This window comes from Ascaphus truei, chromosome 3, assembly GCF_040206685.1.
Source record: "Ascaphus truei isolate aAscTru1 chromosome 3, aAscTru1.hap1, whole genome shotgun sequence".
Classification (NCBI taxonomy): Eukaryota; Metazoa; Chordata; class Amphibia; order Anura; family Ascaphidae; genus Ascaphus; species Ascaphus truei.
Genome location: NC_134485.1, coordinates 350,775,023 through 350,795,044, shown reverse-complemented (window position 1 = coordinate 350,795,044; position 20,022 = coordinate 350,775,023). Strand labels below are relative to the sequence as shown.

Genomic DNA, 20,022 nt, shown 5'->3' with positions numbered 1-20,022 from the left:
ACCTTTCCTCCTTTATCATTCTTTTCATGGTTCATTCATGACTCTGCAAAAGCGAAAAATAATCATAGCTTCACCCTACTGTAAGTACATCAACCGTATCTAGATCAAGTTACTTAAAGAATAAAAGACCTGTTACAAGAAATGGCAACACTAGAACACCTATCTCAATCCACAGGACAGATGTGTCTCCTACAACATACACACGTCCTAACGATCCTATCGACATAAGAAAGAAAATAGGGGACCCAAACAGGGATTGTCCAATACACAAGAAACAAAATTCACTTAAAAAGTGTATTTTTTTTAGAATGAAACCCATAGATGAACACAGGAGCATACTTAAAGAACTTGAAGTTTCTTTTAAATGCTGCGCTTCCACAAGTCACCTATTCTGAGACTTCAAAGAAGCAATCAAATGTACAGAGTGTGGTAGTTACAAACATGTAGCAGCTTTACATCCAGAGACATTTAAACCTAACCTACTGAAGACCTTTACCCCTGTGGCAAAGCATGGTGGTGAGGAAGAAGAGAAAATATCACCACCATCAGTCACATCAAGTGCATTGAGGTTTGAAGAGAAGGACTTAATGGGAGATCCTGCTCCAAAATATGTCTTGTCTCACTTCAAGCAAAGTGAAGTGAGTCAACACAGGAATCACCATTCTTTACTAAATATGGATTTCACCTTCAGCTCTTCCTGCAATAGGACCCAGATCCGGGATTCCAGCAGTAGATAGCAGGATTCAATAACTGCAGGAGTCATGGGAAAGAATTCATAAGAATCTCCGAAAAGTGGTCACCATGCAGAAAAAACATGCAGACCGGCATCGACGTGAAACAATAGCGTACAATCTGGGTGAAAAGGTATGACTGTCCACAAAAAATATCCGGCAAAAGGCACTGTAAGAGGACATGTGCAGAGGTATGCAATGGAGACTTTTTTAAGGTGAAATTCAATAAGGCTTTTATTGCGCCTATTTCTTTAACACAAGAAAATCATCCAAACTTATGCAAATAAGGGGTCAAACAAAGCTTCTGTTCCACTTGGGAGTATTTCTAGTGAAACCTATGCAGTCCACAACTCCCTTTAGATTAGCATATCTCCCAGCCCCAAACATATATCTTGATATGTGCTGATATACAAAAAGTCTTAGAAAGGAAAGTCTTATCGGTCTCTTGTAGGGGAAGGCTTCTTTGTGACGACTCAGGAGATTCCTTCCCCTCCTTGTCCCTCTCTCCCGTCTCCTGTTGCCCCTTCTACTCCTTCCCAGTCCTCTCCTTTGCCTTCCACCGCTCTCCCCTTGCCGCAGCGCATTCCCTGCAGGTCTCGCATACCCACGCGGTCCCTGAGTCCCTCCTATGATCCTCCCCACTCCCTCTCTCCCGCGGTGCCCGCATTACCTTCCCCCGTGGTGGCATCCGTCCCGTTGCCTCCTCCCTCCGTGGGGCCTGCGGCACGGCGTTCCGCACGCCTGGTGACGCAACCGGTGCGTGCGCTCCCTCAGCCCATGATGGGCACACGCTCCAACGCTGGTCTCCCTTATCCACCTGCTCCCTCCTCCCTGCCTCTGCATGCCGTCTTGCGGTCGCAGGTCATGCGCACGTTCCCCTTCTCTGGGCTTCGTGCTCCTCCTGCGTCCTTCCCTTGCTCTGTGCGGTCCCTCTCTGTGTTGCAACCTGAGCGCACGCATCCCCAGCTTACATAGGGCTCGCGCACATGCTTTTCTTATCCTGTTCCCCATGTCTCCGCCTCCCAAGCCCTCCAGGCCATTCCCCTGACTACAAAAAAGAGACACAGCGCACAACGCTCATAGTGCATTACAAAATATTATTGACATGAATAATAAATGGTGAGTAATGTGCGTACATCAAATAAATTAATATCAAGCAGTTTCGGGATATTTTACCCAACGCCTCCGGAGACCAGGATGTAAGTCTTTGCAGGGGTGATACTGCTGTCCTCGATGGTGCAGGGTCCTATTGAAATGTGTGCACAACCTCTGCTTGATCTTGCTCCCCTGAGCACAGGCAGGCTGGGAGCTGCTGATTCCTGCAGTGTTTCAGCAGGGCAGTTTTAGACATCAGCTGTGCGCCAACACTCTCCTCCGTGTGAATCACTTCCTGGATCGTGACGTCACCGCAGGGATTCGGCGCCGCTCAGCAACAGTCAAAATCGCGCAGTAGGGTGCCAGTATGGGGCTAGAGCACTAGTACAAGCTTGTGACGTCACGATCCAGGAAGTGATTCACACGGAGGAGAGTGTTGGCGCACAGCTGATGTCTAAAACTGCCCTGCTGAAACACTGCAGGAATCAGCAGCTCCCAGCCTGCCTGTGCTCAGGGGAGCAAGATCAAGCAGAGGTTGTGCACACATTTCAATAGGACCCTGCACCATCGAGGACAGCAGTATCACCCCTGCAAAGACTTACATCCTGGTCTCCGGAGGCGTTGGGTAAAATATCCCGAAACTGCTTGATATTAATTTATTTGATGTACGCACATTACTCACCATTTATTATTCATGTCAATAATATTTTGTAATGCACTATGAGCGTTGTGCGCTGTGTCTCTTTTTTGTATCCATTTGTTAGTTCCAGGGGGTTTCTGAGCCCCCCCATCTTCCATCACAGCTGCAGACGCTCAATCTTAGGTTAAGTTATTTATTTCATATATTCTCACTTATCACGTCACGTTTAAAATTAGATTGCGCACTATTTCCCTTTTTTCTATTCATTCCCCTGACTGCCCCTTCTGTCTCCTCCTCTTCTCCCCCTGTCCTATCCCTGTCATCTCCCACTTCTCTCTCTACTCCTCCCCTCTCTCCTATTGGTATGCCCTCCTTTATAACCCCTTTCTGTCCACTTCTTCCTCGCTCTGCATAGTTCCTGTTTCCCTGTGTGTACCTGACATACTGTATGCTGTGCTCCCTCTGTGTTCCTGTTGTTTCCTGCTCCTGTGTTATCTTGAATTTCCCTGGCTTTTACCCCTGCTTGTCCTGGACTACTTCTACGCATACTACTTCGCTTACCTCTGGCTTCCTAGGACCTGGCTTATACTCTGACGACTCTAACCTCTGGACTCCTGAACATTGGCACATGGACACTATTCTTACGGACAAGCGTTGCAAGTATAATCTAACAACTCTTCCTACAGGCCCAGCAACGCCATACCACACTCCGGGCTTGCTCCCACTGCTGTGGGTGTGTGGTATCATACCATTCCCACCTCAGTACTGGGGTCTAGCCAGGTCTGCGGGCATACAGGCGTGACATTATGCAGAGCCCAACAAACGCAGACCCCCCTGAGGTGAGTACAGTGGTGGAGATAATTATTCCTCTGGAAACCTTACAATTCGTTAGTACCCACTGTCTCCCAGCAATTGACTAATGTTTCCCTTCGAGAAAGCCCTCCGGCTTCAACGCCACCAGTGGCTACTTCCTACGCCAGCCCTGGCCCATGGATTCCCTCTCTGAATCGCTATGATGGGAACCCCCTCAACTGCCACGGTTTCTTAAACAATGTGAGGTGCAGTTTGAAATGTCCCCCTCCCTGTTTCCTACTGGTCGTGCTAAAATTGCTTACATATACGCTCTGCTCACCGGAGACGCTCTCGCTTGGGCCTCTCCCCTATGGGAGCGCAAAAGCAAGATAACGCAAGATTACCAGATGTTCAGACACGAATTTCAACTTGTGTTTGATACTCCCGCACGGCGTGAGACAGCCGCTTTCTCCCTCTTCCATATTACTCAGGGTCAAAGATCAACTGCCAAATACGCCATCGAGTTCCGTACACTGGCCGCCGAAGTACAGTGGAATGATGAAGCTCTCGCCGCCGCGTACTGGCACGGACTCTCTGATACGTTAAAAGATGATCTGGCTACGCACGCCCGGCCTAAGTCCCTGGAGGAGTTAATTACCCAGAGCGTACGCATGGATCAGCGTACGCAGGAGCGACGGCACGAAAGACATTGTTCCTGTTCTTCTTCCCCTGTTGTTTCTCACAGGTCGCCCACTACTCCTCTCCTGGCCCTGGAGACACCGGAACCTATGCAGGTCGGCAGTCAACAACTCCAGGCAACCGAGAGAGCGCGGTGGCGCCAGAACAGGCTGTGTTTCTACTGTGCTTCCTCGGAACATTGTCTCCAGAATTGTCCCTTGAAGCCGGGAAACGGGCACACCCAGTAAAGGTAGAGGGGCTTCTAGTGGGTACTGTCTCTCCTAACCCCTCTCCTTCCGAAGCTCTCCCAAAGAAGTTCATGCTACCGGCCACATTGGAGGGTCCCAACCTTGTCGTAAAGGTGGAAGCGTTCATCGATTCCGGATCGGGCGGTAATTTCCTGGACCAGCAGTTCGCATTGGAGAATCAAATTCCCATGGTCAGAAGGAAGAGCCCTATTGGCCTGGAGGCCATCGACGGACGACCACTCCAGCCGGCCTTCATCATTTGGGAGTCTATTCCTCTTACCTTGACCCTGGCCGATGGTCACAACGAGGTAATTGTCTTTGACGTTTTCCAATCCCCTTCCGTACAAATTATTTTAGGATTGCCTTGGCTTCAACTCCACAATCCGCGCATTGATTGGTCCGGTACTCTGCCTATCCAGTGGCCCTCGTCCACAGATGCTGTGCCAGCGGATACTCCCACAGTTGTGCTTGCCGGTCTGGACTCCGTACCTGCCGATCGGTTGTCCCTGCCTGCTGTGTTCCATGAGTACTTGGACGTGTTCAACAAAGTACAAGCCGAGGTTCTTCCTCCTCACCGTCCGTACGATTGCCCTGTCGACCTCATCCCTGGGACTGTCCTGATGAAGTCTAAGTCTTATCCACTCTCCATCCCGGAGACCGAGGCCATGACTACTTATATTCAGGAAAATCTGGAAAAGGGATTCATCCGCAACTCTACCTCTCCTGCCGGGGCTGGATTCTTCTTTGTGAAGAAGAAAGATGGATCACTGAGGCCATGCATCGACTTCTGCGGACTCAATAAGATCACTGTAAAAAAACGGTATCCTCTTCCGCTCATTTCTGAACTGTTCGACCGTCTCCAAGGGGCCTCTATCTTCTCAAAACTCGACTTAAGGGGTGCCTATTATCTCAATCGTATAAGGGAAGGAGACGAGTGGAAAACAGCGTTTAACACACGTTCTGGACATTATGAATATCTTGTTATGCCCTTTGGGCTGTGTAATGCCCCGGCCGTGTTTCAGGAATTTATGAACGACATCTTCCGTGATGTATTGGGAACTTTTGTCATTGTCTATCTAGACGACATTCTTATTTTTCTAAAAAACTGGAGGAACACATTCAACCTACCAAACTTGTGCTCTCCAGGCTTCGTTCTAATCGTCTTTACGCCAAGATGGAAAAGTGTCTGTTTCACCAGGCTTCCACGGCCTTCCTAGGCTATATCATCTCCAGCGAAGGTTTTTCCATGGACCCTGAGAAGCTGAAAGTGGTTCTCGACTGGCCACTCCCTAATTCACTCAAGGCTGTGCAACGTTTTCTTGGCTTTGCCAATTATTACAGGAAATTTATCAAAAAAATTTCTTCTATTGCTCTTCCAATCACCACCTTGACCAAAAAGGGCGCCTACGTCTCATCCTGGTCACCTGAGGCCATTTCAGCCTTTGAGATTCTCAAGAAGGCGTTCGTGTCTGCTCCCATTCTTTGTCATCCGGATACCTCCCTCCCCTTTACTTTGGAGGTTGATGCCTCAGACGTAGGAGCTGGCGCGGTTCTTTCCCAAAGGACTTCTCCCCAAGAGAAACTCCATCCTTGTGGTTTTTTTTCACAGAAATTCTCAGCAGCAGAAAGGAATTATGATGTCGGTAATCGCAAACTTTTGGCCATTAAGTTGGCTCTCCAAGAATGGAGACACCTTTTGGAGGGTTCCAAGGAACCAATCGCTATTCTCACTGACCACAAAAATTTGTTATATATTGAGGGGGCTCGTCGCCTAGGCTCCCGCCAAGCTCGCTGGTCACTCTTCTATTCCCGCTTCAACTACACAATCTCGTATATTCCTGGGACCAAAAATGTTAAAGTGGATGCCCTTTCTCATCAGTTTAACTCTGAGACTGAAGCTAAAGAAATCTCGGAACCTATTCTCCCGGCCAAGTGCATAATTTCTGGGTACCAGAAGGACGTCTCTATGCTGCTCCACGTTTTCGTCATAAAGTGTTACTTTGGGGTCATTCCTCTAGAGCAGTTGGTCATCCAGGCTTCAAAATGACGGCAGATATCATTAAACTGACTTTTTGGTGGCCTAAGATGAATCAAGACATTCTCGAATTTACCTCCGCCTGTCCTGTATGTGCCCAGAGAAAAACCCTCCATCATAAACCTTCTGGACTTCTTCTACCACTTCCCATCCCTAAACAACCCTGGAAACACATTTCGATGGACAGTCTCTCATCGACTCTTGTCTGTCTAAAAATAGACTGCAGTTTTTGGTACACTGGAAGGGCTATGGGCCTGAGGAACGTTCCTGGGTACCTGCACATCACATCCACGCCCCAAGGCTACTTTCTCTATTTCATCAGAAATATCCCCTCATGCCGTGGTTGGATCACTCGGAGATTAATCCTCAAGGGGGGGATACTGTGATTACTCAGGAGATTCCTTCTCCTCCTTGTCCCTCTCTCCCATCTTCTGTTGCCCCTTCTACTCCTTCCCACTCCGCTCCTTTGCCTTCCACCGCTCTCCCCTTGCCGGAGCGCGTTCCCCGCAGGTCTCGCATACCCACACAGTCCCTGAGACCCTCCTATGATCCTCCCTGCTCCCTCTCTCCCGCGGTGCCCACATTACCTTCCCCGTGGTGGCATCCGTCCTGTTGCCTCCTGCCTCCGTGGTGCCCGGGGCGCGGCGATCCACGCGCCTGGTGACGCAACCGGTGCATGCGCTCCCTCAGCCCACGATGGGCATGCGCACACACTCCTCCGCTGGTCTCCCTGATCCACCTGCTCCCTCCTCCCTGCCTCTGCATGCCGTCTCGCGGTCGCAGGTTCACGCGCGCGTTCCCCTTTTCTGGGCTTCGTGCTCCTCCTGCATCCTTCCCTTGCTCCGTGCGGTCCATCTCTGTGTTGCAACCTGTGCGCGCGCATCCCCAGCTTACAGAGGGCACGCGCACATGCTCTTCTTATCCTGTTCCCCATGTGTCCGCCTCCCAAGCCCTCCAGGCCATTCCCCTGACTGCCCCTTCTGTCTCCTCCTCTTCTCCCCCTGTCCTATCCCTGTCGTCTCCCACTTCTCTCTCTACTCCTCCCCTCTCTCCTATTGGTATGCCCTCCTTTATAACCCCTGTCTGTCCACTTCTTCCTCGCTCTGCATAGTTCCTATTTCCCTGTGTGTACCTGACCTATGCTGTGCTCCCTCTGTGTTCCTGTTGTTTCCTGCTCCTGTGTTATCTTGGATTTCCCTGGCTTTGACCCGTGCTTGTCCTGGACTACTCTGCTCTCTGGTATCCCTTTGAACCCTGCTACGCATACTACTTTGCTTACCTCTGGCTTCCTAGGACCTGGCTTATACTCTGACGATTCTAACCTCTAGACTCCTGAACATTGGCACACAGACACGACTATTCTTACGGACATCCCCAAGCGTTGCAAGTATAATCTAACAGGCCCAGCAACGCCATACCACACTCCGGGCTTGCTCCCACTGCTGTGGGTGTGTGGTATCATACCGTTCCCACCTCAGTACTGGGGTCTAGCCAGGTCTGCAGGCATACAGGCGTGACAGGGGGGTACTGTGAGGATCGGTCTTGAGTCCAAACTGTGTGATGTGTCCCATGACACCACTGGTGACGCGCCTCATGCTGACAGGATTGTGCGTAGGCACCATTCTACTCGTCAAGCAAAAGAACTCAACCAGGAGTTAACACTGACAGCAGGATAATCATATCATCCACTTCACCTGCGGTGCTTAATTCGCCTTCTGACGATTGAGTGGGCAGATGGCAATCAGCATTCACAGCCATTCAACTCAGTGTGGATTTGTTCTGCTACCTAAGACAATCATCTCATTCAGCCATGTGCCTTTCCCCTGATTGGCTTACAGTCCTTTATATGCTCACCAATCCCTGCTCTAAATCGGCTGAGGATAGTAGTACTAACCTGCAATGAAGTGCTACCCACAAGCACCTAGCTCGCCGTGTCCTGCTTTGCCTTGGGCAATTCTGCCAACCTTGTCTTGTCTCCTAGTACACTTGACCTCGGCATGTACCTGGACCCTCGCCTTCTCCTATCAGCTTGTACCTGGACTCCCACCATTTCTACACCTCGTCCTCAGCTACGGACATCTACGATTCAATATTTCCAACCCCAGACCACGGCGAGTATCAACACTATCCTGCTATCCTACTTCTCCTATGCTGACCTGTCCTGTTTGTGGAGAGCACCCGTTACATACACATGTTGGGATCTACCTGGTAGATAGGAATGAAACCAGTTTAAAGCACGCTTCCCTATTCCAGAGCACTGGAGTTTGTTAAGCAAGATAACATGATCAACCGTATCAAAAGGCTTTGCAAAATCTAGGAATATTGCACCAGAGTTGTCCCAGTCCATGCCACACTGGATCACATTGCAAATGTTTAGCAGGGTAGTTACTGTGGAGTGTTTGGGGCGAAAGTCAGATTGGAATTGGCTAGGGAAATTTGTCTTGGTATAGTAATCACTTAATTAGGATTGAACACATTTCATATACATTATATAGAGTATATAGTGTATCAAACTGATGTCCGTGTAGATATATGCACAAATGAGGGCAGTCTCTCATGTGCTGACATGCGTTGGTAAGTATATATAAAATCAGCAATATGTTAATCTGGCGCATAGATAGATTCATGCACAGTCAAGATGGTATATGAATATGTGGTGCATATAAGTATTGTTGTAGAAAAAGAGCAGTGGAGTGTTAGCCGCAAGATTTACGGTGTCCCTCCACCAAAGTACTCCTTAGAGTGCACTCACCTATGTAGATAAGTCAGTATATTACAGTTGAACTGGTTGCGTAGAGGTGATACTAAGAATTATACATTCTGATGACCCCTGATGAATGTATCATTCTGACTCATCTACATAGGTGAGTGCACTCTAAGGGGTACTTTGGTGGAGGGACATCGTGAATCTTGCGGCTAACACTCCACCGCTCTTTTTCTACATTGATTCCACTTACCCTAGTGCACCCCTATTTATGGTAATAGGCAGAGCGGGGGGGTGTATATCTACGTACATATAAGTATTGTACACAGGGCCATCTTAACAACATTAGGGGCCCCTGGGCAAAGCAGTGCACGGGGCCCTGCCACACTGCCGCTCCCAGCCTCCCACGCACTTACTAGCAGCAGCAGAAGTGCTGCACTGCTAGTCTGCGAGCGGTTGTGACGAGAGCCGGGGTGCCGGACGGGCAGATAGCGAGCAGAGCCGGGGTTCCACTTCCGGGTGGGGGAGAGCGAGCGGTGCCGGGCGGGGGAAGAGCAAGCCGGGGTGCCGGGCGCCGCGGCGGGGGGAGAGCGAGCCCTCCTAGCTAGACTTAGAACGGAGATTTTACATTTTTAGCATTGGTGGGTAGGGTTGCCAGATGGCTTGTCCAAAAATACTGGACACAATGGTAAAAGTTGTGACGCCACCAATATATATATATATATATATATATATATGTATTTAAAACACGCTCCCGAATACATACTGTATAAAATATTGCCCCACTTCCCCAATACCTATAAAATATAGCCCCACCACACCCATACATATAAAATATACCCCTACCACCCCCATATATATTAAATATATCCCTTCCACCCCCATATATATAAAGGTCCTGTTTTTAGGACCGAAACGTTGGTGTTTGTGCCTGTTATACTAATACAATTCTATTTGCAAACAAGTGTGCTGTCTCTTCCTTGCTGTGCCTACTCTGGATTCCCTGGATTCTCTGGTCTGCCTGGTAAGGAGCCTTTGATTATATTTATTCATATGGGACTAAGCACCTGTCTTCATCTGTATTTGTGTGCCATCTGCTCTGTTACGGTGAGCATACAGTTGTATTTACATTTGCATATATATATATATATATATATATATATATATATATATATATATATATATATATATATATATATATATATATATATATATAAACCATAATACTGAGTTAAGTTATGGTGAGTAAAAAAAGTGACAAAAACCCTCCACAGGAAAGCAAATATGCAAATATAGCTGTATGCTCGTCTGCAGCCCCGATAATGGGGAAAGGCGGGGTTGCAGACCTGCCTAAGACATGCAGATGAGCATACAGCTATATTTGCATATATATATATATATATATATATATATAATATATATATATATATATATATATATATCAACTGTAAATATTACTGTATGTTCATTTGCATGTCTTAGACAGGTCTGCAACCCTGTCTTTCCCCATTGTCACGCAGCATACAGCGCTTCCACTGCAGCAAGGGATTCTGGGAAATGACATGCAAATGAGCACTCAGTGCCACCTTTTGTCTCAAGCTCGTATTACACAAGCCAATCCTCAAGCCAATGCTGTTTTAAACACAGCTTTTAAACAGAGGCTGGGATGAGATGCAAAGCCATTAGACCTACTCACATACATGTTTCAACCTTGATGGGTATCATCAGTGTGAGGCTGGTCTTAATGGCAAGCAGGTTTGAGACTAGACTAGGTAATCACCACTGTCATTAAGGTTATGGTGGGTAAAAAAAGTGACAAAAACCCTCCACAGTAAAGCATAAAGCAACTGTACATATTACTGTATGTTCATTTGCATGTCTTAGACAGGTCTGCAACCCTGTCTTTCCCCATTGTCACCCAGCATACAGCGCTTCCACTGCAGCAAGGGATTCTGGGAAATGACATGCAAATGAGCACTCAGTGCCACCTTTTGTCTCAAGCTCGTATTACACAAGCCAATCCTCAAGCCATTCATGCTGTTTTAAACACAGCTTTTAAACAGAGGCTGGGATGAGATGCAAAGCCATTAGACCTACTCACATACATGTTTCAACCTTGATGGGTATCATCAGTGTGAGGCTGGTCTTAATGGCAAGCAGGTTTGAGACTAGACTAGGTAATCACCACTGTCATTAAGGTTATGGTGGGTAAAAAAAGTGACAAAAACCCTCCACAGTAAAGCATAAAGCAACTGTAAATATTACTGTATGTTCATTTGCATGTCTTAGACAGGTCTGCAACCCTGTCTTTCCCCATTGTCACCCAGCATACAGCGCTTCCACTGCAGCAAGGGATTCTGGGAAATGACATGCAAATATATGTAAAACATACTGGACACCTAAAAAGTTCCTATTGAACCCCCAAAAAATTAGTGTTAGGGACCCCTGGAATTGTGGTTTGCCGTGCAGTGGCTCAGGGGCTTACAACAATTTTGGCCAAAAATGTTTAAATTAAAAGACCATTTTATTTAATAGATATTTATACATATATATTTAGGCATTGTACCGTATATGAATTTCACTGGATGTGCACTGAGCTCTGTCTGTGTTTTATGTTTTGTCTCTGGTTATATATATATATATATATATAGATATATCATATCCCCCCACACCCCATACATATAAAATATACCCCCACCTCCCCAATACATATAAAATATAGCCCTACAACCCCCATATATTAAATATACTCCTACCACCCCCATATATATATTAAATATAACATACCAACCCCATATATATTAAATATACCCCCACTACCCTCATATATTGTTTATACCCCTACCTCCACAATACATATAAAATACCCCCCACCTCCCCAATACATATAAAATATACCCCCACCACCCCAATAAATATAAAATATACCTCTACCACCCAAATACATATAAAATATACCCTAACACCCAAATACATATAAAATATACCCCCACCACCCCATACATATAAAATATACCCCCACCTCCCAATACATATAAAATATAGCCCACCACCCCAATACATATAAAATATGCCCCCACCACTCCAATACATATAAAATATACCCCCACCTCCCCAATACATATAAATATACCCCCACCACCCCAATACATATAAATATACCCCCACCACATCAATACATATAAAATATACCCCCACCACCCCCATATATATTAAATATACTTCTACCTCCCCAATACATATAAAATATACCCCCACCACCCCATGTATATTAAATTTACTCCTACCACCCCAATACATATAAAATATACCCCCACCACCCCCATATATATTAAATATACTCCTACCTCCCGAATACATATAAAATATACCCCCACCACCCCCATATATTAAATATACTCCTACCACCCCAATACATATAAAATATACCCCCACCACCCCCATATATTAAATATACTCCTACCACCCCAATACATATAAAATATATCCCCACCACCCCCATATATATTAAATATACTCCTACCACCCCAATACATATAAAATATACCCCCACCACCCCCATATATATTAAATATACTCCTACCTCCCCAATACATATAAAATATACCCCCCACATTGTACTTTACTTATCTCCTGCAGGACACAGACAGCACAGGAATATGTCTGTAGTTCTGCTGGTCCTCTCCTCCAATCAGAGACAGCACCCCGGTCCCAGCCAACGCCCCGTCCTGGCCCTCCCTCTCCCCTCTCCTCCTCTCTCTGCCCTCTCAGCACTTAACGCTCGCCTGCCCTCGTGCTGCCACTGCCACTGCCACTGCCGCAACAATTTTATACCGGAGGAATGGCAGCAGAATTACCGGCCTGTCCGGGTGAAAACCTTGACACCTGGCAACCCTATGGTGGGCACGCATGGACCGGGCGCGTGGGACCCCCCTCTGCTGTGTGGCCCCGGGCAACTGCCCAGCGTGCCAATATGTTAAGATGGCCCTGATTGTACAGGGAGTCATCTGTTTCTCTATATATAAGGGAAGGTACTCAGGGTATGCCTCTATAGAGTTCTACACATATACATAATCTCCGTTGGATATACTCAATATACACAGGGATATCACTGCCACTAGGAAGGAGGAAAAGTCTACTGTGTTGCCTTCCGTGACACCGAATTGCCACAGAGGTATAAACACTCCTGCTGTCCCGTGGGTATATATAACATCAATAATTCCTTAGTAGGTATTTGGAATCGGTCACGGAGGACCGTAAAGAAAGAGTGTAGAATAGAATAGGACCGTAAAGAATAGAGTGTAATGAGGTGGCAGAAAATAGGAGCAAAAATCCCACACCAGATGTAGCACATCATCATCCTCAATTCTGGGGAATAGCTAATTGTATACCAACATTCGAGCAAGATACATAAAGTCTGAAAACAGTGCAATGGATCACATGATTCCCTGAATGCCCAAAAACTTGATCTGAGATGGGTAATAGTGGGTGAAATGTGCATTGACAAAGTGTCAGACCCGACAATGTCAGTGCCCTAAAAGCAAACATATTAGCCAATGGATGTGCATCACTCTTCAAACCATGTCCTAACCACCTCTATATAAAAGAAAGGCTTGGAAGAGAGAGAGAAACAAAGTCATACCACTAAAATGTACAAATATATCTTTAAATCAGAGAGTTGTGGTGATGGCCTAGGATGCACCGCATTCAAGATGATGATGATAAACCAGTTTCGTCAATGAAATATAAAGATTTCCTGAAGATGATGGATAAAGAACTCTTCAAGTATTAATCAAGCAACTGGGTGGCTCCACTTACATTTCATTCACCCAGAAGACGTCTCCTAAACAACAGAGAACAGACCAGTGGTGGCGTACAGGGCCAAAATTATGAAAATTGTGCCAGTGTCCAATTATTTCCAGACCTAACTGTACATACATTATATTGCACACACATGCTCTCCTCTCTCACTATCCCCCATCCTCCTCTCTCCCTCTCACCCCCCTTCATCTCCACTTCCCTCTCACTCAATCTCACCCCCCCCCCCCCCCACACACACTTATCTCTCCTTCTCTATCCCTCAAATAAAACGGTTACAAAGTGAAACAAAAATTCAAAAGACATAGTTTTTTTGTTTTTTTTAATACTAAAACCAAACCGAAGTAAACCTCCGATAAAGTTCCTTCTTCAACTGATTTTTGACTTGAGTCAGACTTTCTCTGTCATCCCATTTCTAGAAATTGTCTGCGGCGAATGCAACTCCACTGATTGCCTCCTACGAACTTCTCTCTCATCCCACTCTTCCTCTGGCTCAAGGGCCCCTCTCAGGATTGTAAGTTTCTCAGAAAGGGTCTTAGTGTTTGGGAAAAGAATGTAGTCATAAATCAGAGAGGCCAACACAGCACCAATTATGGGTCCCAACCAGAAAACCTGTGGAGAGATTTTGAAAAGTTGTACTTCTTCTTAATGATCACATTACATGTGAGCTTACTGGTGTGTGAGTTAGAATTATAATTATTTTTTTAAAACACCTTCTCGTTCAATTTCCCACTACATATGGGCGAATGTGTCAAAATTCAATCTGCTAACTATTCATAGAGTTTTAGGCAACATTCAATTTGAATATGTAGCCAGCCCATGTGTAACTTGTTCGCCCTCTTTTCACTATATGTTGCAGTTAGGCATGGTTTAGGTATAGAAAGGGATTAATGTGTGGGAGGATAGCCTATGGGGAGAGTGGTAGCAGGCAGGTTTAAGGGAGGTAGTGAAGGGGAAGGGCCTCTTACTTCATTGGCCCTCCGATTTGTAACATGCCCCCCCTATCCCCCTCTGTTGTGTTCTTTACTTTTATGTTCTGTGTTTAATTATATATTTACATTTTTAATATGTATATTCATAGTAAAAAAGTTGGGTGGTTGTCACAGCTGTTAGTGAGGTTGGCCTGCTGGCTTGGAGCCCAGGAATAAGGAGGTTGGTTAGGAAGTGCATGCCCTCTGTGTTGGTGGTTGGTAATTCTGTCATGAAGGAATGATAACAGCGGGAGTCATAAGCCATCGCTATGGGTCTGACAGCCTGGCAGGGGGGTTTTGGTTAAGGAATTGAATACTTTAAGGCTAATACATTCAGTAAAGCTGTGGCCTTGTTCATCCAAAACTTAAGCAAGTGCATTTATTGTTTGGGGGAGAGAGGGGAGAGTGCAGGTGTTAGCTCGCCATGTATAAATATTCAACCAAAGTATGCAATTCCACCAGCAACCACCATTGAGAGACAGACTTTTCTTAGCTAGTGTCCCAAGTGCTATGTAAATCCCTTCATGCAAAATATGGAAGCACGCCTGTGCACAAAAAATGGGCACACTTGAGATATGCTTCTCTCTCTCTCCTCCTGTCTCTCTTTCTCCCCCTCTCTCCCTTTTCCCCCCTTCCTCTCTACCCCATTCTTTCCTCCCTCTCTCTCCCCCCTTTCTATCTCTCCACACTCTCTCTCCCAATACCCATCTCTCCCCATATAATCTCCCCCCTCACTCATCCCCCTCTCTTTCACTCTCTCTTTCTCCCTCACTATATACCTCTCTCCCCATTTCTGTGCCCCTCTTTCTGTCTTTCCATTCTCCCAGGTGATCTCCCTCTCCCATCCATGTCTCTCTCTCCCCATCTCCCTACCTCATCTCATGCCCTCAGTTTCTCTCTCTTTCCCCCATCTCTCTGTCCCTTAATCTCTCCCCCTCTCTATAAATATCCCCACTCTCTCTATTCCCTCTCTCTTTTCCTCCTTTCTTCTATCTCTTTCGCCCTCCCTCTATATTTCCCTCCCCCATTCTCTCTACCTTAACTTAACCACCCTCTCTCACTCCTTATATCGCTGTCTCCTCATCTCTCTCCCTCTCCCGTCTCTATCTTTCCCTTTCCTCTCTCTTCCCCTAGGTATCTCCCCGCTCCTCTTTCCCCCTCTCTTTCTCCCTCCCCCTCTCTCCCCGCTCTCTCTCTCTTTCCCTCTCTCTCTCTCTTTCCCTCTCTGTCTCTCATCGATCCCTCTCCACCCAGTTTCTTTCTCCCCACTGTCCTCTCACCCCTCTCCTGTCTTCCCCTTATCTCTTTAACTCCCCCATTTCTCTCCTCACTCTCTCTTATCCATTGCCCCTTTCTGTCTCTCTCTCCCTTTCTTTTTCTATGTCCTTTCTCCCCCTCCCTTTATCTCTCTCCCCTCCCCTCTCTTTCACTCTCCCTTATCTCTCTTCCACTCCTCTCTCTCTCTTCCCACTTTCTCTGTACCTCCCCCCCCCCTACCCCCACCCACCTCCCCACTCCTATCTCTCCTTAAAACCTATATTTCAGGGGTTTGGAACTTCTGGATGACTCAAACGTGCAAATGCTGTCATCCGGCAGTATTGCATATGTAACGGGTATTCCCGGTGAATACTATCGCTACTGCCGTGCTGTGTAACCTGTGTGGCTCTCAGGAACCTAAGTCTCCGCTGCGGAGCCTGGGGACCATACATATATTACTATCTCGTGGTGCAATGCCTCCACCTGGGAGGGATCCCAACGGAGTGGGAGGAGGCCCTCACAGGAAACAATCACATTGAGCAAATAGTGGTAAAACAGAACTGGCTTTACTGCATGTAATTGGTTAACAACAAATAACAGGTGTCCCTTCCTTGAGGGGACACTAAATACTGCGGTTAGCAATCCGCTTTCCCCTTACACCGGGTGATCCCACCCCGTGTCCATAACCCCACACAATCTGTCCACACCCTTTGAGGGAGAAAACATATGTGACTGCGCAGTCTCTAGTCCTGTAACAGTATTAAACAGTAAAGTTGGTGCACTTGCTGAGCGGGGTTACCTGCCGAGCACTCCAGTGCTCGGGCCTGCAACCGAACTTCACAAAGGATCGGCGGACGGAAGAAAACCGAAACCACCATCCGGGGCGGTCCCACCCGAAAGGCCTCTGCAACGGTAGCGACAGTATAGGCCCAACCCTCTGGCTGGACGCGCAGCGTCGGCTTGGTCTATTCAGAAACTTTCTATATAATAAGGGTAATGTCCCTAACTGGGGCCGGTCCCTACAATACTCCGCTGTAGTGTCGTAGGGCTATATGGGGCCTAAGGGGCTGCTAGCCTAGTGCAGAGAGTCACTGACTCCTGCACGCTATCTCCTTCCCTTAGCTGCTCCCGACACCAACTGAACTGCGTATGCAATCCCACGCATATATCTATCCCTCGGGAGGAGATCCTCCAACCCTATTGGTTCCCTGGCGTCACATGGGGCGCTCCTGATACTCATGGGAGATATAGTCCCTTACTGTGAGGCCAGCTCCTCGCACGCGTCTCCTGCGCATGCGCAACTCTGCCGAGCAATACTCACTGTGCCCTGCACTTCGAGCCGCCGGGACCTTAACAACGCGACTGCGGCCTTAGCAATGGCCTGCACGCGTTCCCAGCAACAGCTGTAAGTGCAAGGGGGGGAAACCTGGCTACACATACATATGAAGATAGGCAGTTGTCCCTTTTTTTTTTTAACAAAGCCATGAATATGCGTGTGTGCAAATAAACACCACATTTGTAGCAAAGTTAAATGTCAGTGAATAATTTGAGTTCACAATGCAATACTTCAATTATTGTAACAGCCAAGAACAGAGGAGAAACAACGTTTCAGGTCCCATATGGACCTTTCATCGTATCGACCTGTCCTAGAGGAGACCTACATTTTGAGGAATTAGTTTGTCTATGTTGACTGCACAAGCAGGATTCTCCTCGCCTGAAACTGTTTCCCTGCACTTTGGAACTGTACAGTGAATAATTTGCACATCCTCTACAGTATCTCTGCAAGTATCACAACACTGTAAACAAGGTGCCACTATGGAAGTAAAAATAATTTATAGTGCTATCATGAACTAGGGAGAAGAAAAAGAGTTAGTCTACAGCTGCACTGTATATGTAGACCCCACAGAAAAAGTGATTCATTAAAAAAAAACCACAGTTGATATGTTCTAGTAAAATGAACACAGATAAATACGTCAGGAAATAATCTAATTAACAAGTAAAAACATGTAAACGGGTGTGTGCTTTATTTAGTAAAAACCCTTATTACCTTAATCTTTTTTGCAGCATATATTCTTAATTCTAAGGCTACGTTTATAGTAACCGCGACAGTACACGCGACATTGCGCGCAGTGAGAGATAATTTGTGGAAGTCAATGAGGGTGGCCATGGTGCGCGTGTCACGGTTGTGCTCGCCACAAACCTGGGTCGGACCGCGTGGCTGAGGTGGGATTGTAAAAGCACCGACCTTAGACCACGCAGGCTGATCCGGATTGCGCAGTTCGTAGTCGTACGTAGCAGGATCAGGATAGGAGGAGACAGCATCGTTGTTGTACAAGCCAGGGTCAGGACAGGAGACATCAGGATAACATTGTTCAAGCAGGAGTTCGGCAACGGGTAGTCAGGAAAGCCCCGCTTCAGCTTAGGAGCGCGGGGGTGGCCTCTGCGTGTGCGGCGACCATGGCCCATGGTACTGGTCTCAGGAGGTGGTAGGCAGACCAGAGTAGCACACCGCCTAGATGCACGGGTAAACCAGTGCACAGCGCAAGAGTCCTGAGCGGGCTGGGGAATCCTCCGTTTCAGCGCAGGAACCAGGACACGGCCTCTCTAGATTAGGGAAAGAGTAGTAGGCCCCAGGAACCAGAAAGCTGAAGATACACAGGGAAACCTCCGCTTCAGTGCAGGAAACCAGGAGGCTGAAGACGCAGGGGAAACCTCCGCTTCAGCACAGGAGAACAAGCGGGAGCTTGTGGCAGAACAGGTGACATCCGGTAAGGACTATGCTCGGCAGGGAGCATTGTGGGAAAGCAGTACTTAAAGGCCAGCGGTCCAATCCCCGGAGGGGGGTGTGAAGGTACTGCTCCAATGAGTGAATACAAGGCTGGAATGCAGTGATAGGTTGCACAGCTGCAGTAGATACCAGAGGGAGTGTGTGGCAGTATTGCTTTGGTGAGAGAATCCAGGCTTCAGTAAATAACAGGAGAAGTGTTCCAGGACTGCACTGGTCTGCAAGGTGAGGCAAACCGTAAACCGTGGAGCGGATTCATTACAGTGTGTGAGTGTGGGCGCGATGCCGAGCAACTGTGTGGCAGAATTTTCTGCTACAAATGAATTAGTTTTTTCCGCGTGGCGGACACATCACGGCTATGTCAGATGAGGGGATCAGCCAATGAGAACGAACGTCCAATGATGCGTCCGCCACGCCTCTGCCACACCTCCCCATCACCTCAGACCTCAGTGCAGGGATCGCTATAGCAATAGGCGCGCGCGACGCAATGAGCTCCGTTGCGAGCCAACTATAATCTCAGCCTAAACCTGAATTCAGTAGATAATGAGGTTATAGCAGTTGTTTTTATCCTGAGAATTTTCTCTTAACCTGATGTTTTGGATCAATGTAGTAATTAGCGGTATTTGGCTAATAAATTCCCACAAGAATAAGCTTTTTCTGCATTGATTTGTATTATATTGTCGGTGGAGCAGTTTTAAAGTAGGGGTGTATTCGGGGCTAAAGTCCTGTAAGAACAAGCTGCAACTCCGGTACTTATTCTAGCAGCAGGAACGTTCCAGTACTTCTCCCTCAGACGAGGGAAAAAGTTACATTAGATGAGAGAACCAATCGGTAGAGTTAGCTGGCAGGACAGAGAGGAAGGTAAGGACCAATCAGAAGAGGAGCAGGGCGGGACAGAGGAGAAAACAAGAAGAACAAGGCCTAACACAACAACAGGTACTTTGGGTAGGGTGACCAGATGTCCCGATTTTGCCGGGACAGTGCCGTTTTTTTCTCTCCTGTGCCAGTTGCCGGGCTGTCCCGGTAATGTCCCGGATTTTCTCCTTGGTCCCGTTTTTTGTGTCGGCGGCGGCAGGTAAGTATTTTCATTGTTCCGGGCAAAAGGGGATTGGATGGGATGCCGGGGGCGGGGCTTTAGAATGCCGGGTCGCAGGGGATTGGATGGGACGCCGGGGGCGGGGCTTTGACAAAAAAAAGCAGTCGCAGGGGCAGCCACGTGACTTCCCGCTCTCCTCTGCCTGCCCTCCCCCGGCTCCTCTTCCCTCGGC

At 47.3% G+C, this 20,022-nt stretch overlaps 1 protein-coding gene across 2 annotated transcripts in view; it reads right to left on the bottom strand.

Moving 5' to 3' along the window:
• Positions 1 to 14,061: 14,061 nt before the first annotated feature.
• Positions 14,062 to 20,022, bottom strand: part of LOC142490096 (aquaporin-2-like) — a 52,590-nt gene continuing 46,629 nt past the window's right edge. Inside the window, exon 3 of one of the 2 annotated variants that reach the window (XM_075591892.1) lies at positions 14,062 to 14,353. In XM_075591892.1, the coding sequence (XP_075448007.1) occupies positions 14,132 to 14,353 (222 nt within the window). In that variant the 3' untranslated portion in view covers positions 14,062 to 14,131. The remainder of the gene's footprint in view (positions 14,354 to 20,022) is intronic. The other variant, XM_075591893.1, reaches the window with a different exon arrangement.